This window comes from Esox lucius, chromosome 6 (assembly GCF_011004845.1).
Source record: "Esox lucius isolate fEsoLuc1 chromosome 6, fEsoLuc1.pri, whole genome shotgun sequence".
NCBI lineage: Eukaryota > Metazoa > Chordata > Actinopteri > Esociformes > Esocidae > Esox > Esox lucius.
Window position 1 is genome coordinate 6,463,584 of NC_047574.1, and position 16,729 is coordinate 6,480,312.

The following is a 16,729-nucleotide window of genomic DNA, read 5'->3' on the forward strand; positions in this document are numbered from 1 at the left end:
CCTGATGGAGGATGGTTCTGGTTTAGTCCAGACTCTGTGGTCCTGATGGAGGGTGGTTCTGGTTCTGGTTTAGTTGAGACTCTGTGGTCCTGATGGAGGATGGTTCTGGTTTAGTCCAGACTCTGTGGTCCTGATGGAAGATGGTTCTGGTTTAGTCCAAACTTTGTGGTCCTGATGGAGGGTGGTTCTGGTTCTGGTTTAGTTGAGACTCTGTGGTCCTGATGGAGGGTGGTTCTGGTTCTGGTTTAGTTGAGACTCTGTGGTCCTGATGGAGGGTGGTTCTGGTTCTGGTTTAGTTGAGACTCTGTGGTCCTGATGGAGGGTGGTTCTGGTTTAGTTGAGACTCTGTGGTCCTGATGGAGGGTGGTTCTGGTTCTGGTTTAGTTCAGACTGTTTTTTTTACAACATTCTTGACATTCTTGTTTATTTGACAGACAGAAAAACAGGTGTGTGATCACCACAAAGCTTCAACCACAAGGAATAAAAAAAGAGGTGAGACCGAAAGAGAGGGAGAGGGGAAGATGAGGGAGGCAAAGAGAGGGAAGATGAGGGAGGAGGAGAGGAAGGAAGAGAGGGTGGAGGAGAGGAAGGAGGATGGAGAAGAGGAGAGGAAGGAAGAGGGAGAGGAGGAGAGGAAGGAGGAGGGAGAGGAGGAGAGGAAGGAGGAGGAAGGTAAATGAACATTAAGGAAAGGTGCGTGTCTGAGCATGTCTGTGTGTGTGTGTGTGTGTGTGTGTGTGTGTGTGGTAAGTTCATGAAGCAAATCGCTTACACAATGACTTGTAGGAAAGCACAGAGCATTATGGGCTGACTCTATACAGGATCTATTCCCTCTGCTTTAACTCTGGTCTGTGTATCGCTTTCCTGGTTTTAATAGCTGAAAGACAGGGATTAAGAGAGAGAGGGATGGAGCGGGAGAATGGGGGGGGGGGGTTACACAGAGACAGGGAGAGAGGAAAAGAGAGCTGGGGGGGTAGAGAGAGACAGGGAAAGAGAGAGACAGGAAAATGCAGGGGGAAGAGACGGAGAGAAAGGGGGGAGACACGGGGGGAGACACAGGGGGGGCTGGTACTAAGTGGTTGACAGTAAAGGAAGCAGTTGTGTAGCAATTGTAACACGGCTCGTCTCTAAAGGCTTTTTTCCGCCCGGCAAACTCACCAGCCTTCTTGCTTCCTGGGAGAGAAAAAAAAAAAGGACAAAAGCTTTTCTCTCTCTGACCTGCAACTATCCGTTCGCTAAGCGGCTTGCCTTTCTTCCTGTGTGCGTGTGTTGGAGTGTGTGTGTGTTTGTGTGTGTGTGTGTGTGTGTGTGTGTGTGTGTGTATGCGCGCGCATCGAGCTGTTCCCTGTGCTCAAAGTGACAAGGCTGTGCTAAGACTGACTTCTGGCCAGGGTTGACTGTGCTCTGATGCTGAGTGAATGCTCTCTCCTGACCAGCAGGGGACTGTGGGGAGGAGGGAGAGGAGGGAGAGGAGGGAGAGGAGGGGACAGAGTGCCCCTCTGGGCAGGAACGCAGCGTCTTCCTCTCCTCTTGTCTTCCGTTGGGTTGCGTATCGGTCCTCTATGTTGCATCCATGTGTAGTGACTGAGCAGAAGGATGTGGAGGCAACAGTTTACAGGCAAGGAGCATGTGTCCTGTTTTCTCTTCTGGATGTGTGCTGTGTGATCCGGATGTGTGCTGTGTGATCCGGATGTGTACTCTGTGATGTCTGGGTAGTATTGTCATGTGGGTCTGGGTAGTATTGTTCTCTGGGTCTAGGTAGTATTGTCATGTGGGTCTGGGTAGTATTGTCATGTGGGTCTGGGTAGTATTGTTCTCTGGGTCTAGGTAGTATTGTCATGTGGGTCTGGGTAGTATTGTTCTCTGGGTCTAGGTAGTATTGTCATGTGGGTCTGGGTAGTATTGTTCTCTGGGTCTAGGTAGTATTGTCATGTGGGTCTGGGTAGTATTGTTCTCTGGGTCTAGGTAGTATTGTCATGTGGGTCTGGGTAGTATTGTTCTCTGGGTCTAGGTAGTATTGTCATGTGGGTCTGGGTAGTATTGTTCTCTGGGTCTAGGTAGTATTGTCATGTGGGTCTGGGTAGTATTGTTCTCTGGGTCTAGGTAGTATTATCATGTGGGTCTGGGTAGTATTGTTCTCTGGGTCTAGGTAGTATTGTCATGTGGGTCTGGGTAGTATTGTTCTCTGGGTCTAGGTGGTATTGTCATGTGGGTCTGGGTAGTATTGTTCTCTGGGTCTAGGTAGTATTGTCATGTGGGTCTGGGTAGTATTGTTCTCTGGGTCTAGGTAGTATTGTCATGTGGGTCTGGGTAGTATTGTCATGTGGGTCTGGGTAGTATTGTTCTGTGGGTCTGGGTGGTATTGTTCTGTGGGTCTGGGTAGTATTGTCATGTGGGTCTGGGTAGTATTGTTCTGTGGGTCTTGGTTGTATTGTTCTGTGGGTCTGGGTGGTATTGTTCTGTGGGTCTGGGTGGTATTGTTCTGTGGGTCTGGGTGGTATTGTTCTGTGGGTCTGGGTTGTATTGTTCTGTGGGTCTTGGTTGTATTGTTCTCTGGGTTTAGGTGGTATTGTCATGTGGGTCTGGGTTGTATTGTTCTGTGGGTCTGAGTGGTATTGTCATGTGGGTCTGGGTAGTATTGTTCTGTGGGTCTGGGTGGTATTGTTCTGTGGGTCTGGGTAGTATTGTCATGTGGGTCTGGGTGGTATTGTTCTGTGGGTCTTGGTTGTATTGTTCTGTGGGTCTGGGTGGTATTGTTCTGTGGGTCTGGGTTGTATTGTTCTGTGGGTCTGGGTTGTATTGTTCTGTGGGTCTGGGTGGTATTGTTCTGTGGGTCTGGGTGGTATTGTTCTGTGGGTCTGGGTAGTATTGTTCTGTGGTTGAGCGACTGCCACCAAAACACCTCATCCCACTGTGTTTGGGTGTTTGGATGTTTGGGTGTGTGCTCGCGCCAGAAGTAAAGAGAAAATACAGTTTTTTTAAGTACAATGTAATGTAGTCGACATTATCACCGTGGTCACTGCACTGTGATCTAGTTGACATTATCACCGTGGTCACTGCACTGTGATCTAGTTGACATTATCACCGTGGTCACTGCACTGTAATCTAGTGGACGTTATCACTGTGGTCACTGGACTGTAATCTAGTGGACATTATCTCAGTGGTCACTGCACTGTGATCTAGTTGACATTATCACAGTGGTCACTGCACTGTAATCTAGTGGACTTTTTCACTGTGGTCACTGCACTGTAATCTAGTATATATTATCACAGTGGTCACTGCACAGAAATCTAAATTACATTATCACAGTGGTCACTACACTGTAATCTAGTGGACAGTATCATGGTGGTCACTGCACTGTATTCTTATGGACATTATCACAGTGGTCACTGCTCTGTGATCTAGTGGACATTATCACAGTGGTCACTGCACTGTATTCTTATGGACATTATCACAGTGGTCACTGCTCTGTGATCTAGTGGACATTATCACAGTGGTCACTTCACTGTAATCTGAAGGATATTATCACAGTGATCACTGCACTGTAATCTAGTGGACATTATCACAGTGGTCCTTCATTGTAATCTAGTGGACATTATCACAGTGGTCACTGCACTGTGATCTAGTTGACATTATCACAGTGGTCACTGCACTGTAATCTAGTGGACATTATCTCATGGTGGGACTGGTCAGTAGACAGCACACAAATGGCCAGGCAGACAAGAATGCCAGTAAATTAGTTAGTCACCCAGTAAGGCAGTCAAGTAAGTCAATCAGTCAGCCAATCAGTCTGTCTCTGAGGCTGTTGTCATGGAGTGAGTGGCCAGACAGTGGCAGCCTGAGGTTGCTAGGTAACCAGCAGGCAGCTGTTGGTGGAATAGTTGTTAAAGCCTGCATGCTCTCCTGACCTCCAGTTAACCCACAGAGACAACCTCTCTCCTCCCACCTCCTCTACAACACAACACTCCCCTCCCTGGCTCTCCTCCTTTTTCCTGTCCATCTCCTTTCTCCTCCCCTCTCCTCCCCTTTCTTCTCTCCTTCCCTCTCCCCTCTCTTTTCCGCTCTTGTGCTCTCTCTTCCCCTCTTTCCCTCACCTCTCTCCTCCCCTTTCCCTTCTCCCCTCACCTCTCTCCTCCCCTATCCTCTCTTCTCCCCTCTCTCTCCACTCTCTCCTCCCCTATCCTCTCTCCTCCCCTCTCTCTCCTCCCCTTTTTCCTCTTATCTTATCCTCATAGCAGAACGACATGGAAACTGTCCTCACACAACCTTCCTCTGCCAGTCTATCTCTGTCCTCATTGTTTTTGTTGCCACTGACTGACTGGTTGATTTTCTGGCTGACTGACTGACTGGTTGCATGTCTGGCTGGTTGACTGACTGACTGGTTGACTGTCTGGCTGGCCGACTGACTGGTTGACTGTCTGGCTGGCTGACTGACTCGTTGGCTGGCTGGCTTACTGACTGACTGACTGGCTGGCTGGCAGGCTCAGTGACTGACTGGTTGACTAAGTGGCTAATTGACTGACTGGCTTGCTCACTGACTCACTGGTTGGCTGACTGGCTGGCTTGCTGACTGGTTGACTGACTGATTGATGTACTAGCTGACTGTCTGATTGGCTGGCTATCTGGCTAACTTGTTGTCTGCGAAGGGTTAATTGATGAATGGTTTCATAAAAGGAGAGCTCAGTCATTGCTGTTTCTACATCCCTTGGACAGGACAGGTCGAAGGGGCAGGGGAAAGTGCAGTTGTTGAATTTATTTGTAACCTTTTTTTTCTTAATTTACAGCCTATATTTTATTTAGAAGACGACTAACGAACTATACTGATCCAAACTGATGTTTCTTTTTTTTTTATTCTTAATATTTGAAACTGTCAAATGATTGTCAGCTGTTTATAGTTAATCTGTGATCTGTTAATCTGATCTGTTAATCTGTGATCTGTTCATCTGTTCCACTTGCAATGTGAACATATTTTAACATATTCCAATAACACCCCTTTCAATTCAGTGAGGGAAAGAAGGGGAGATTTAGGTGGACAGAGAGTGGTTGTTCTGACCACTGTGTCTGGTAGACAACTGCAGAAGAAATAGACAACGTACCGATTCCATGAGCTCAACCTGGTAATGGAGACTAGTCATCTGATGGATGGCCAGTGATGTAATTAGTTTGGTTTTTCAAGTCAAGTCCCAGCATCCCCTAGAATTCCCGGCCATTCCCCAGCATCCCCCAGAATCCCCCAGCATCCACCAGCATTCCCCAAGGCCTCTTAGTCATTTCAACTCTGGGATCCTACTATTTTAATATAAAATTATAGTCCGATTATCATTACTTACTATTGTTACTGTAGAAACTGTTGTTAATAATGTAAATGGTTTCATTTTATTATCATTATCATTGCCTGTTTTGCCATTGATCTGACTGTTATTTTATTTAGACTTTGACAGTGTACAGAAGTGAACTACTTTTTTCCATTTCAATTTATTGAAATACAATACAATGTATTGTATTGAACTGACAACTCAGTTGACAAAGGATTAAGGGATAGATAGATGGACAGTGAAGAGGAGATGGACAGAGAGGAGATGGATATATTTTAGAGAGGAGGAGATGGATAGATTTTAGAGAGGAGGAGATGGACAGAGACAACTCTTCTAATAGATAACTGTGGTCAACTAAGGTCAGGGAAGGTGAGTCACAGGTTCAGACCTCCTTCCCCACACCTCCCTTTCCAATCTCTCAATTTCCATCTGTCCTATCTCTCTCCTCTCTCCTCCCCTCTCCTTCTTGGTAAATGATAGGCTACTTCACTGGTTATTGTATTATCTTAGGGGTGTGAGGGGGTGGAGCTCCGCCAGGCTGACTGAGCGTACAACTTCTCTCAGACACACTTCTAAACACACACTCATGTTGTGTCCTCTGAAGTGCAGTGTTGTGAATGGAAACCCCGTCTCCTTCATCGCCATGGGAACCTGAAAACTCAGGAGCAGCCTGTCTCCAGGCCACTGCCAATCACTGTCTTCCTCTGGAAGATCAGCCAATCGGTGTCCGTGTTCTCAGAAGCCTCTGTCACCTGTTTTCAGTAGGAGCAGAGGTCCTGTGTGTGAACAAAGGGTTTTGTAGAAAAGACAGGGACAGTGGAGGTATTTGAGGTGTACCTGAGTGTTTCCAATCTCTGCTCCTGGATTAGATGTGGTCCGTACACTGAACGAATTAAAGTGTGTGGTACCATCACCATGACAATAGATGGCAAAAGCAGAAAGGAAGGAGCCGTGAAATAAAGGGAGAGATGGACCAGAAAGACATTGCTACTGGATTGGCGTTTTATTTTTTTATCTCTCGATTTTCTGTTTTATTTCTCATTTCTCATCTGTGTCCATGAGAGATGTTATTGTGCTTTTTTCCTCCACATTTTAAATCTCTTAATCTCATCTTCATCTTCCTTAATCTGACTTCTCTGTCCTTGCAGATCCCTATACAAGAGAGAGGTAGCATGTGATCACAAAGACACACACACACACACACACACACACCTCTAGAGGATGATGTCAGCACCTGTATCCCTTCCTCCCTGATGGTAGAGCTCAGCTGTATAGTAATCCAAACTGAGATACAGATCTTAGTGACAAGCCCAGGAGACCAACCTGGCCTAGCAGATAACCCAGAAGGGGCGGGGGTGGGGGGGTTCTGGGGGGGGCAGCATGAATATTAATGGCCCTTTAGTGTAGCAGCTTGTTAACATTGTTAACAAGGTGTTGTTGGGTGAAGAGTATAGCTGTCTGTCTCTCCAGTGTGACATGTTGGGTAAACAGAATAGCTGTCTGTCTCTCCAGGGTGACGAGTTGTTTGGTGAGGAGTATAGCTGTCTGTCTCTCCAGTGTGACACGTTGGGTAAACAGAATAGCTGTCTGTCTCTCCAGGGTGATACGTTGGGTAAACAGAATAGCTGTCTTTCTCTCCAGGGTGACGAGTTGTTTGGTGAGCAGTATAGCTGTCTGTCTCTCCAGTGTGACACGTTGGGTAAACAGAAAAAATGTCTGTCTCTCCAGGGTGATACGTTGGGTAAACAGAATAGCTGTCTGTCTCTCCAGGGTGACGAGTTGTTTGGTGAGCAGTATAGCTGTCTTTCTCTCCAGGGTGACGAGTTGTTGGGTGAGCAGTATGGCTGTCTGTCTCTCTGGTGAGACATGTTATTGGGTGAGGAGGGTTGAGGAGGTCACTAGGTTGTGCGGGAGGCCTTTTCTGCTCTCTTCAGCAGCTCTTTTTACTGGAGGCAATGAGAGACTTGGGGAGATAGACTTCAGGAAGTGAGAGACATGGGGAGGCAGACTTCAGGAAGTGAGAGACATGGGGAGGCAGACTTCAGGAAGTGAGAGACATGGGAAGGCAGACTTCAGGAAGTGAGAGACATGGGAAGGCAGACTTCTGGAAGTGAGAGACATGGGGAGGCAGACTTCAGGAAGTGAGAGACACAGGGAACCAGGAAGTGAGAGACATGGGGAGGCAGACTTCAGGAAGTGAGAGACATGGGGAGGCAGACTTTAGGAAGTGAGAGACACAGGGAACCAGGAAGTGAGAGACATGGGAACGCAGACTTCAGGAAGTGAGAGACATGGGGAGGCAGACATCAGGAAGTGAGAGACATGGGGAACCAGGAAGTGAGAGACATGGGAAGGCAGACATCAGGAAGTGAGAGACATGGGGAGGCAGACTTCAGGAAGTGAGAGACACAGGGAACCAGGGAGTGAGAGACATGGGGAGGCAGACTTCAGGAAGTGAGAGACATGGGGAGGCAGACTTTAGGAAGTGAGAGACACAGGGAACCAGGAAGTGAGAGACATGGGAAGGCAGACTTCAGGAAGTGAGAGACATGGGGAGGCAGACATCAGGAAGTGAGAGACACAGGGAACCAGGAAGTGAGAGACATGGGGAGGCAGATATCAGGAAGTGAGAGACATGGGGAAGCTGACTTCAGGAAGTGAGAGACATGGGGAACTAGGAAGTGAGAGACATGGGGAGGCAGACATCAGGAAGTGAGAGACATGGGGAGGCAGACATCAGGAAGTGAGAGACATGGGGAGGCAGACTTCAGGAAGTGAGAGACATGGGGAGGCAGACTTCAGGAAGTGAGAGACATGGGGAGGCAGACTTCTGGAAGTGAGAGACATGGGGAGGCAGACTTCAGGAAGTGAGAAACATGGGGAGGAAGCTGTTGCTGTCCATCTAATCCAGTGTTGAGTCTGAACATTGATTTATTGAGCTGTTTGTTAGCTTAGCCTGACTACTGCCAGCTACTGTAACCTCCTGAGCCACACACACACATACACACACATACACACATACAAACACAGCTGACACACACAGAAATATCTACCCTGGAGTCTGTTTTGAGACGTTCCAGATGACCTCTGGGTTGACCACCACGGTTTACTAGTGCAGACAGACACACCGTCAGTCTGGTCGGACAGCACCGATCCATCCCAAATGCTGCTCTGCGGACCTGCTGCTCTCCTGATGTCACATAGGAAGTCTGTCTGAAGACTGTGGCGACTGTACGACGCGGTCTGCTCTGCTCTGCGTTCGGTGCGCGACGGGAACAGCGTTGTGTTGAAACCTGGAAAAGCTAGTGACCATTCCCGTCTCCCTCCGTCTCGGCAGGTATCCGGCCCCAGATCATGAACGGACCGATGCACCCACGCCCCCTGGTGGCCCTGCTGGACGGACGCGACTGCACCGTGGAGATGCCCATCCTCAAAGACCTGGCCACCGTCGCCTTCTGCGACGCCCAGTCCACACAGGAGATCCACGAGAAGGTATTACACGCGCGCGCACAGAGGGGGGGAGGGAGGGAGACAGAGGAAGGGAGGGAGGCAGTGGGAGGGAGAGAGTAGGGCAGTCTGGGTAATTATATTGCCTCTGTGTCTGCTGTAGTGGCTGTTTAGTGCTGTTTATACTGAGTGGAACACCGCTGCAGGGAGTCTGGGAAATGTGAATCTAAACGACTCTATATAGATGGGAGGGCTTGTGTCTTCACCAAGCCTCGTCTTTCTGTGGGATGGTTACAGGTCGTGGGAAGGAGATGAGTGAATTTCCATAAAGATCCATTCCCTCTGGTCTATAAGACGCTGTCCTGCAGCCAGACACAGAGGGTTGTCGCTCTACCGTTGAATTAAAACATGATTAAAATAAAATACCTCTCCTCGTAATTAGCTCCCATGTTCCTAAACATTAGAAATAATGACAGGATAATGCTTACAACAGTGCCACCTCTAGGCCAACCAAAACTCCAGCTAGACTTACATAGCGGAGATTCATAATTACATCCTGGAGGAACATGGAAATTCAGAATGGCGTAAAACCATATGGGTCCATATGGGTGCTGGAGGAAAATGGGTTTCTTGCGTGTAGGAGGAGCTGGAGAACCCCTAATAATGATGTTCCCCCTCAAAGATTTCAGTTTGTTTTTCAGTTGAACTGTTCACGTTATAGGTCACATTAAAGGTGGAAACAGTTCTGACATGATTTATCTTTGTCTCATTCTTTTACATCACAAGAACCTGGCATTTTAACAAGGGTGTGTAGACTTTTTATATCCACTGTATATAGACATACAGCTCCAGAATAAATGTAATAAATATATATATTTATGTATCTATATGTATTATATATATGTGTGTGTGTGTGTGTTTTTAAATTTAAACACTTAATATTAAAATGAAGGACTTTAGTTGGACTTTAGGGTGCCTAAGACTTTTGCACAGTACCACACAAACACACACATTCAAGCAGGATCTGATAGCCAGTGAGCCGTTGTGGATTCACATTTGGGTTCCATATGAAAATGAAAAGGCTGTCTTTGAGACAGCAGAGCTGCTGACACACATCCGTCCGCTGGGATGACCTCATAGTTATACCATCCCACCTCAGGAAGCCATGTAGTCTGAACCGAATACACACAGTCCACAGCCCCAGAAGTCACAAATGATACTTCTCAACCGCTACATGGCTCCAGCGTGTGTGTGTGTGTGTGTGTGCGTGTGTGTGTGTGTGTGTGTGTGGACTGTGAATGGGGGAAAAACTGAGAGATTAGGTCACACTTTCCGTTTCACTAAACGCTCAGAGACAATTTTTGCTCCCAAACTATTTTATTGGCCTAGTCAGTCCTGTCAGCAGAGGCCTTGGTCTCCAGCTCTATGGCTAATCACAAACCCTTTTGGCAAAATGCCGATGGCCGGGGTAATCAGAGAGTAATGAGAGACAGAAGGAGAGAGGATTACAACAGACAAAGAAAGGAGAAAAAGAAAGGAGAAAGGGAGAGAAGATGTAAACCATGCACAACATTTTTGTCTTACATTGATTTATTTATCTTATATTAACGGACAATAGATTCAGCATTTAGTTTGTTCCATCACCCCTATCTTAGTGGGCGGAGTCTATAACACGCTGCTTTAATGTGTGCGTCTTCTCGGATAGGCTACTTTAAAACGGTATGCTAACCTAATTACAAACCTAGTGTTTTTTAAGTTACACATTTTAAATGTTGTTTCTGATTTAATTTACAGAGCGAATATTGTGCAGCCTCTTATTTTTTTGAAGCTTGGAGTGATTTTTGTGAAGTGGTATATTGGATGTTGAGCGCACACACCCAAACATGTTGATGATTTTAAATGGGAAAAAGTTTGGGGTCCCCACAAGGGTAGGCAAATGTTTTGTCTTCCTGACTCCTAACCGTGTGTGTGTGTGTGTGTGTGTGTGTGTGTCTTCAGGTGCTTAACGAGGCGGTGGGTGCTATGATGTACCATACCATAACTCTGACCAGAGAAGATCTGGAGAAGTTCAAGGCTCTACGCATCATCATCCGCATTGGGAGTGGCTACGACAACATCGACATCAAGGCTGCTGGAGAGCTGGGTGTGTACCCCCCGCCCCCCCCCCCGGAATACAAAGACCCTCTGAAACATGAGTCTGTGTTGAGCAGCAAACCTCGGTGTGGTGTGGCTGGGGAGGACGCTTCAGTGGGTTTCTGGGTGTGAATCAGGAGGGTGCTGAAGGACCAAGGGAGGTCACAATGCAGAAAGGTTTGATCTGTCTCATTGACCAAAACAAGGGCAGACATCAGCTGTTGAACACCACAGACTGAACACATGCCTTAGGGAGAACCTCAAAGCCTTACCTCGTCTCAACACCTTTTAGGTTTTAATCAATCAACAGGCTCTTCTTGGCCACATTTCCTTACGTTACCCAAACTATAACAAAAATAAATTGAGCATTTTAATTTCTCTCCATAGACATAAAGCAAACATGATAAATGACAAAACAAACAAAACCAACATAACAAACATGATAAACAACAAAAAAAAACATGATAAACAACATAGTAAACATGATAAACAACACAATAAACATCATTAATAACATAGTGAACATGATTAACAACATAGTAAACATTATAACTAGCATAGCAAACGTGATAATCAACAAAGTAAACATGATAAACAACACAATAAACATCATCAATTACATAGTGAACATGATTAACAACATAGTAAACATTATAAATAGCATAGCAAACGTGATAATCAACAAAGTAAACATGATAAACAACATACCAAACAAAACAAACGACATAGTAAGCATGGCACCGCGGTGTTGTGATGACAGCGTTCTGTGTCCCCAGGCATTGCAGTGTGTAACATCCCCTCGGCCTGCGTAGAGGAGACAGCCGACTCCACCATGTGTCACATCCTCAACCTGTACCGACGAAACACATGGCTGTACCAGGCTCTCCGCGAGGGCACGCGGGTCCAGAGCGTGGAGCAGATCCGGGAGGTGGCGTCTGGAGCCGCTCGTATCCGCGGGGAAACACTCGGACTCATCGGTTTCGGTGAGGAAATGTGCTTGTGCATGACCTCCGTCTCCATCTCTCTCTCCACTCTCTGACTCTATTTGGAGTTTTTGTCTTGGGGCTTGTTTACATGAAGAGCGAGGGAATAAAACGCTAGATAGACTTTTCTTAGCGTAGGCATTTCCACAGCGTTTGAATTTACGTGATCGAGGCGTACTGCGCAGGATTGTGGCCGTCAGTCGCGGGATAATCGAGTGACATGTGTTTGCACTGCACCGAAACTTGACAGATTTCCGATCGAATTTTCTTCACATTTGCAAAACTCCTCGGGGGCTCTATTAAAAATGTGAACTCTGGAATGAATCTCCTCAGAAGGTGGCGTCTTGAGCTATCAATATCTGCACGTTTACACAGCAAAATAATCAGGTTACGAGTGTTCTTCAATGTGTCTCGGAAAATAGCTCAATGTGAACAAGCCCTTAGAGCCTATTTAGACCATTGTCATGACAACAATTTCATTTAAATGACATTTACATAATATGTAAATACAATTTTCTATTCACACTAGCAACCAGAAACTCTAGCTGCGCCGTGAGGCTCACGCTGGACTGGGCTCATGACAGTAGAACAGAAGACAGAACAAGGGAGGGAGAGGAGGAGGAGGGAGAGGAGGAGGAGGAGGGGTACAGCTGAGTGGGAGGTGTAAATGATAGAGTGATAGTCTGCTGCCACTCTGAGAGGAATCAATAGAGCTCTTCAGTCTCTAGGTGCACTCCTTCTGATAAAGCCACTCTGTGCTCCACGCCGTTGCCATCCCCACCTTGCCGCTGCGCTCAGGAGACGGAGACACACACACACACACACACACACACACACACTATGCCCAGGTGTTTCATTGTCTGTCTGCCGATCTGATCTTTCCAGTGTACAGTCACACCTCGTAGGGAGGGCGCCTCCATCTGGTATGTTCCGTGTTGTCTGAATCATTTTACGTAATGTGAAGCAGACATTGATATTCACATGAGCACCACGGTGCCTTGTTCTCCCAGCTTTAGAAGAGCAGGCCACCTAGAGTTTCACTACAGGACCGCTGTGGGCCTTTGGAGTGGTCGTTTTGTGTTCCCATAGTTGCTCCGCGTGCCCCTTTATCCGTGGTGTGGGGACTTGAGGCGGGTGGGGGGGTGGCGGAGGAGGGGGTGGGATGGTGGCGACGGAGGAGCAGGGTTGAGGTGGTGACAGAGCGGGGGGAGGGTTGTTTGGCATGCTTTTCTTTCTTTTTTTTTCCCAATCCTATTTTTATTGTACTTCAAATAATAATCACTGTGCATTTTCCTCTGGTGCCCGTTTGAATAAAAATATTAATTATGAAAGTATGATAACATTCTAATATCAAACATTGTTTCGGTGACTCTCCCAGGGCGTTCGGGTCAGGCCGTGGCAGTGCGGGCCAAGGTGTTTGGCTTCAACGTCATCTTCTACGACCCGTACCTGCAGGACGGCCTGGAGCGTTCCCTGGGGGTCCAGCGGGTTTACACCCTCCAGGACCTTCTCTACCAGTCCGACTGTGTCTCTCTGCACTGCAACCTGAACGAACACAACCACCACCTAATCAACGACTTCACCATCAAACAGGTACAAACTGACAAACACAATCACCTAATCAACGACTTCACCATCAAACAGGTACAACCTGACAAACACAACCACCTAATCAACAGATTTTACCACACAGCCTAATGCAGCCTAACAGGAACATGGGGGTTCATTGTTTTTCTTGACTACATAAAGTATTGAATTGACCTGGATGTGGACTACATGTAACTACATCCAATGATTGGTGAGCAGGATAATGGCATTTGAGAGGGTAGTGTATTATATACATTAATTCAAAAGTTCCAGCATGTACATCTATCAAGATGCAGAGTTTTGTTTCCAGTGTGGTGGGGTTTGGAGGTGTTAGAGTGGTGAGTTTACCACACAGGTCTACATAATAAAGGAGATTACATTGCTTTTCTTTTGCCCCCCCCCCCCCCCCCCCCCCAAACGTCTGTCCTGGAATAGTCCGTACATGAAAGAGGAGCTTGAACATTAATATATACACACACACACACACACACACCTACTAAAGAGCATTACAGTAAAATGGATCAGAGTTACTTCGTCACCAGAGGTGCATTCGCCTGTTGTCTCTGGACGAAGTAGCGCGCGATAACCAGCAGTCGGCTGTGATTCGGGACTCAGCCGATGAGAAAGGACTAGCTGTCGGATTCTGCCTCGATACGCCCACAGACACAGTGGCTACATCATCCCCAGCGTTTTTCGTCTTAAGCTTACCAAAGCTGGAAACAAATTCTTTCCTCTGCTCTGTCAGATACAATTAGTGCCAGCCCACGGCAACTGCAAATGTATCTTCTGGGCCCTCCTGGCTTCAAAGTGGGGGGTGGAAAGACAGCAAGGGAACATGGTTCAGCTGTGTAAATACTACACAATACTACAGGCCCCTGTCTAGCCTGCCACCTGGTGGAAAATATGAAAAATTCACTGATGTGTTTACTCTGCCACCTGGTGGAGAAGATGAGAATTACATTTATTTAATCTGCCACCTCTTTGATTTAAATCAATTACAATTTATATTATAATGAATGGTTTTGGACTAACTATGTTTTTTGTCCCGGGACACTGTGGGATCTGTTGGTTTGGCAAAAGAGCAACAAAACCACCAGATTGAATTTGGGATGTCAAGTTTTATGTTTCTTTTATGGTAGTGGAAGGCTTGTGTTGCCTTGTTTTTCAGATGTTTCACATCCCTGCTGGTTACCTGTTGTGATGATGTTAAGGCTGAGGTAGGCGTGGTTTTTTGGTCGCTCCAGGGAAACAGTGTCTCTGTAGAATGTATGTTTGTGGTTCTGGCTTCTGGACCTTGTTTGGAAAATCAATATTGTCTTCTTACCAAAATTCACAGTCCGGGCCCGGGGTCAGAAGATTCATGTGTTGCCTCAGGGCCCTCTCTGGTTGAAGCCTAAACGATCTGCAAACAGTAGACAGATGAATTCTGAGTCCAGTACCTTAGAATGAGGTTGGAGGCAGCAGACTTCTCCAGTGCCCTGGCTGCTCCATCAACATCACGGGTCTTTGGGTTTTAGACTGTCATTTATGATTGGAGGATCCGTCAGGTTTTGGTAGTCTTTGATAGCTGATTATCTCTGTCCTTCTCTCTCTTTTCTCTCTGCCTCTGTCTTTCTTTCTGCTCTCAGATGTGAAGTGTTGTCTGAGCAGAAGGTTGGCATATAGAAAGGAGGCACTTAACCTAGTTCTGAACTCCTCTCCTTCTGTTTGGTTGGCTCTCGGCTGCCATCTCCTACTCTTAACATAAATGAAAAAGTCCAAATGTTCTCCTCTTTTCTCTGTCTAGGTTTGGCAAGCTGCAGCCCTGAGCTTTTAAGAAAAGCTTTCTTTTGTGTGTGAGTGCATGTCTTTTTTTTTTTTGTGTGAGTGTGTGTTACTGAAGCACAGACCAAATATGGCTGAAAGTGAGAGGGCTTTTCATGCCCTGGATTTTAGCTTTTGTCAAGATTAAGAGATTACAGTTTCTTCTAAGCATTCATTTGAATAAACTTTTGTTTTGTTTCATGCTACCAGTTTTTTTTTTTTTTTTTTTTTTTTAAACCAGATGCCTTATACAGATGCTGTATCAACCATAATCTTTTGTTCATAAATTGTGCACTATAAAGGGATTAGGCTGCCATTTTGGACGGACCCATTATGTACAGTGAATTCTGCCAAGTCCAGATGGATCAGAAACTGAGGATCACTACTGACAGTCGGGTAGAAGGTGGCACTGACCGTGCAACCCTGTTCTAGAACACTTTTTTTCCCTCAGCTGTAGATGTGACGTCTCTATGGGAACAGACTTGGGTGTGTCATGTGGGGCGGTCTCCCAGCTGCTCTGGCAACAAAAACATTTTCAGCTTCTCATCTCATCAGAACCAAGATGCTTACAAGCAGGGACAGAGATATGTTCAGGACTAACTACATATTAGTGTTTCTGATCAACTGAAAGCCGTTCCCCCTCTTAGTCTCTCTCTATAGAAAACCATAGATATTAGGGCCTCCCAAGAGGCCTGGCGCTCTAAGACACTGTGTCGCTGCAACCCGGGTTGTAATCCTTATTGTGACATGCCTAAGACCCCGGGAGTCCCCAGCAGAGGGTGGTACGGACTGGCAGAGCACCATGCTAAATTGTGGTGGTTTAGCTGGAGACACCCTCTCCTTCAAGCACGTTACTTCTGGTAAACTTCGTTGTTGAGCGAGCCGCGTAATCAGAAGAGACAGGGCCTGGCGGAGTGTGAACCAGAGGACACACATCACAATATTTGATTCTTCTGAGACTGCTGGGACGAGGCAAGGCCACAGTCATGAATTCAACACCCAAAAAAACTGGCAAGGGAGAAAAAGCAGAATGAAGGACTGATCTACCTGTATCTCACTGTACTTTACTCCCATTCTCTCCCCCCCATCGCTCTCTGTCCCCCACAGATGCGTCAGGGGGCGTTCCTGGTGAACGCGGCGCGGGGGGGGCTGGTGGATGAGAAGGCCCTGGCTCAGGCCCTGAAGGAGGGAAGGATACGTGGAGCAGCCCTGGACGTGCACGAGACAGAGCCGTTCAGGTGAAACACACACACACACACACACACACACACAACATGAGTCATACGGCTGCATAGGGGGCCAACAGAACAGATGAGCTGGTAACTATGGAAATGGGTGGTAACTGTGGAGATCGGAGGTTGATGGTAGCTGGATGGTAACCCACACAAACAGGTGAATCAGTTAGTCCAAAAGGAGGTGAATCAATTAGTCTGTAAGATGGGGGAATCATTGAGTTAATAA

General features: G+C 46.8%; 1 protein-coding gene across 5 annotated transcripts in view; it reads left to right on the plus strand.

Annotated features, from left to right (window-relative positions):
* The window catches only part of LOC105009368 (C-terminal-binding protein 2), a 96,614-nt gene that overhangs the window by 72,254 nt on the left and 7,631 nt on the right, over window positions 1-16,729 (plus strand). For all 5 annotated transcript variants that reach the window (XM_034292611.1, XM_034292613.1, XM_034292610.1 and 2 more), the window contains 5 exons: window positions 8,653-8,807; window positions 10,761-10,905; window positions 11,672-11,878; window positions 13,257-13,471; window positions 16,376-16,506. In XM_034292611.1, the coding sequence (XP_034148502.1) occupies window positions 8,653-8,807; window positions 10,761-10,905; window positions 11,672-11,878; window positions 13,257-13,471; window positions 16,376-16,506 (853 nt within the window). The remainder of the gene's footprint in view (window positions 1-8,652; window positions 8,808-10,760; window positions 10,906-11,671; window positions 11,879-13,256; window positions 13,472-16,375; window positions 16,507-16,729) is intronic.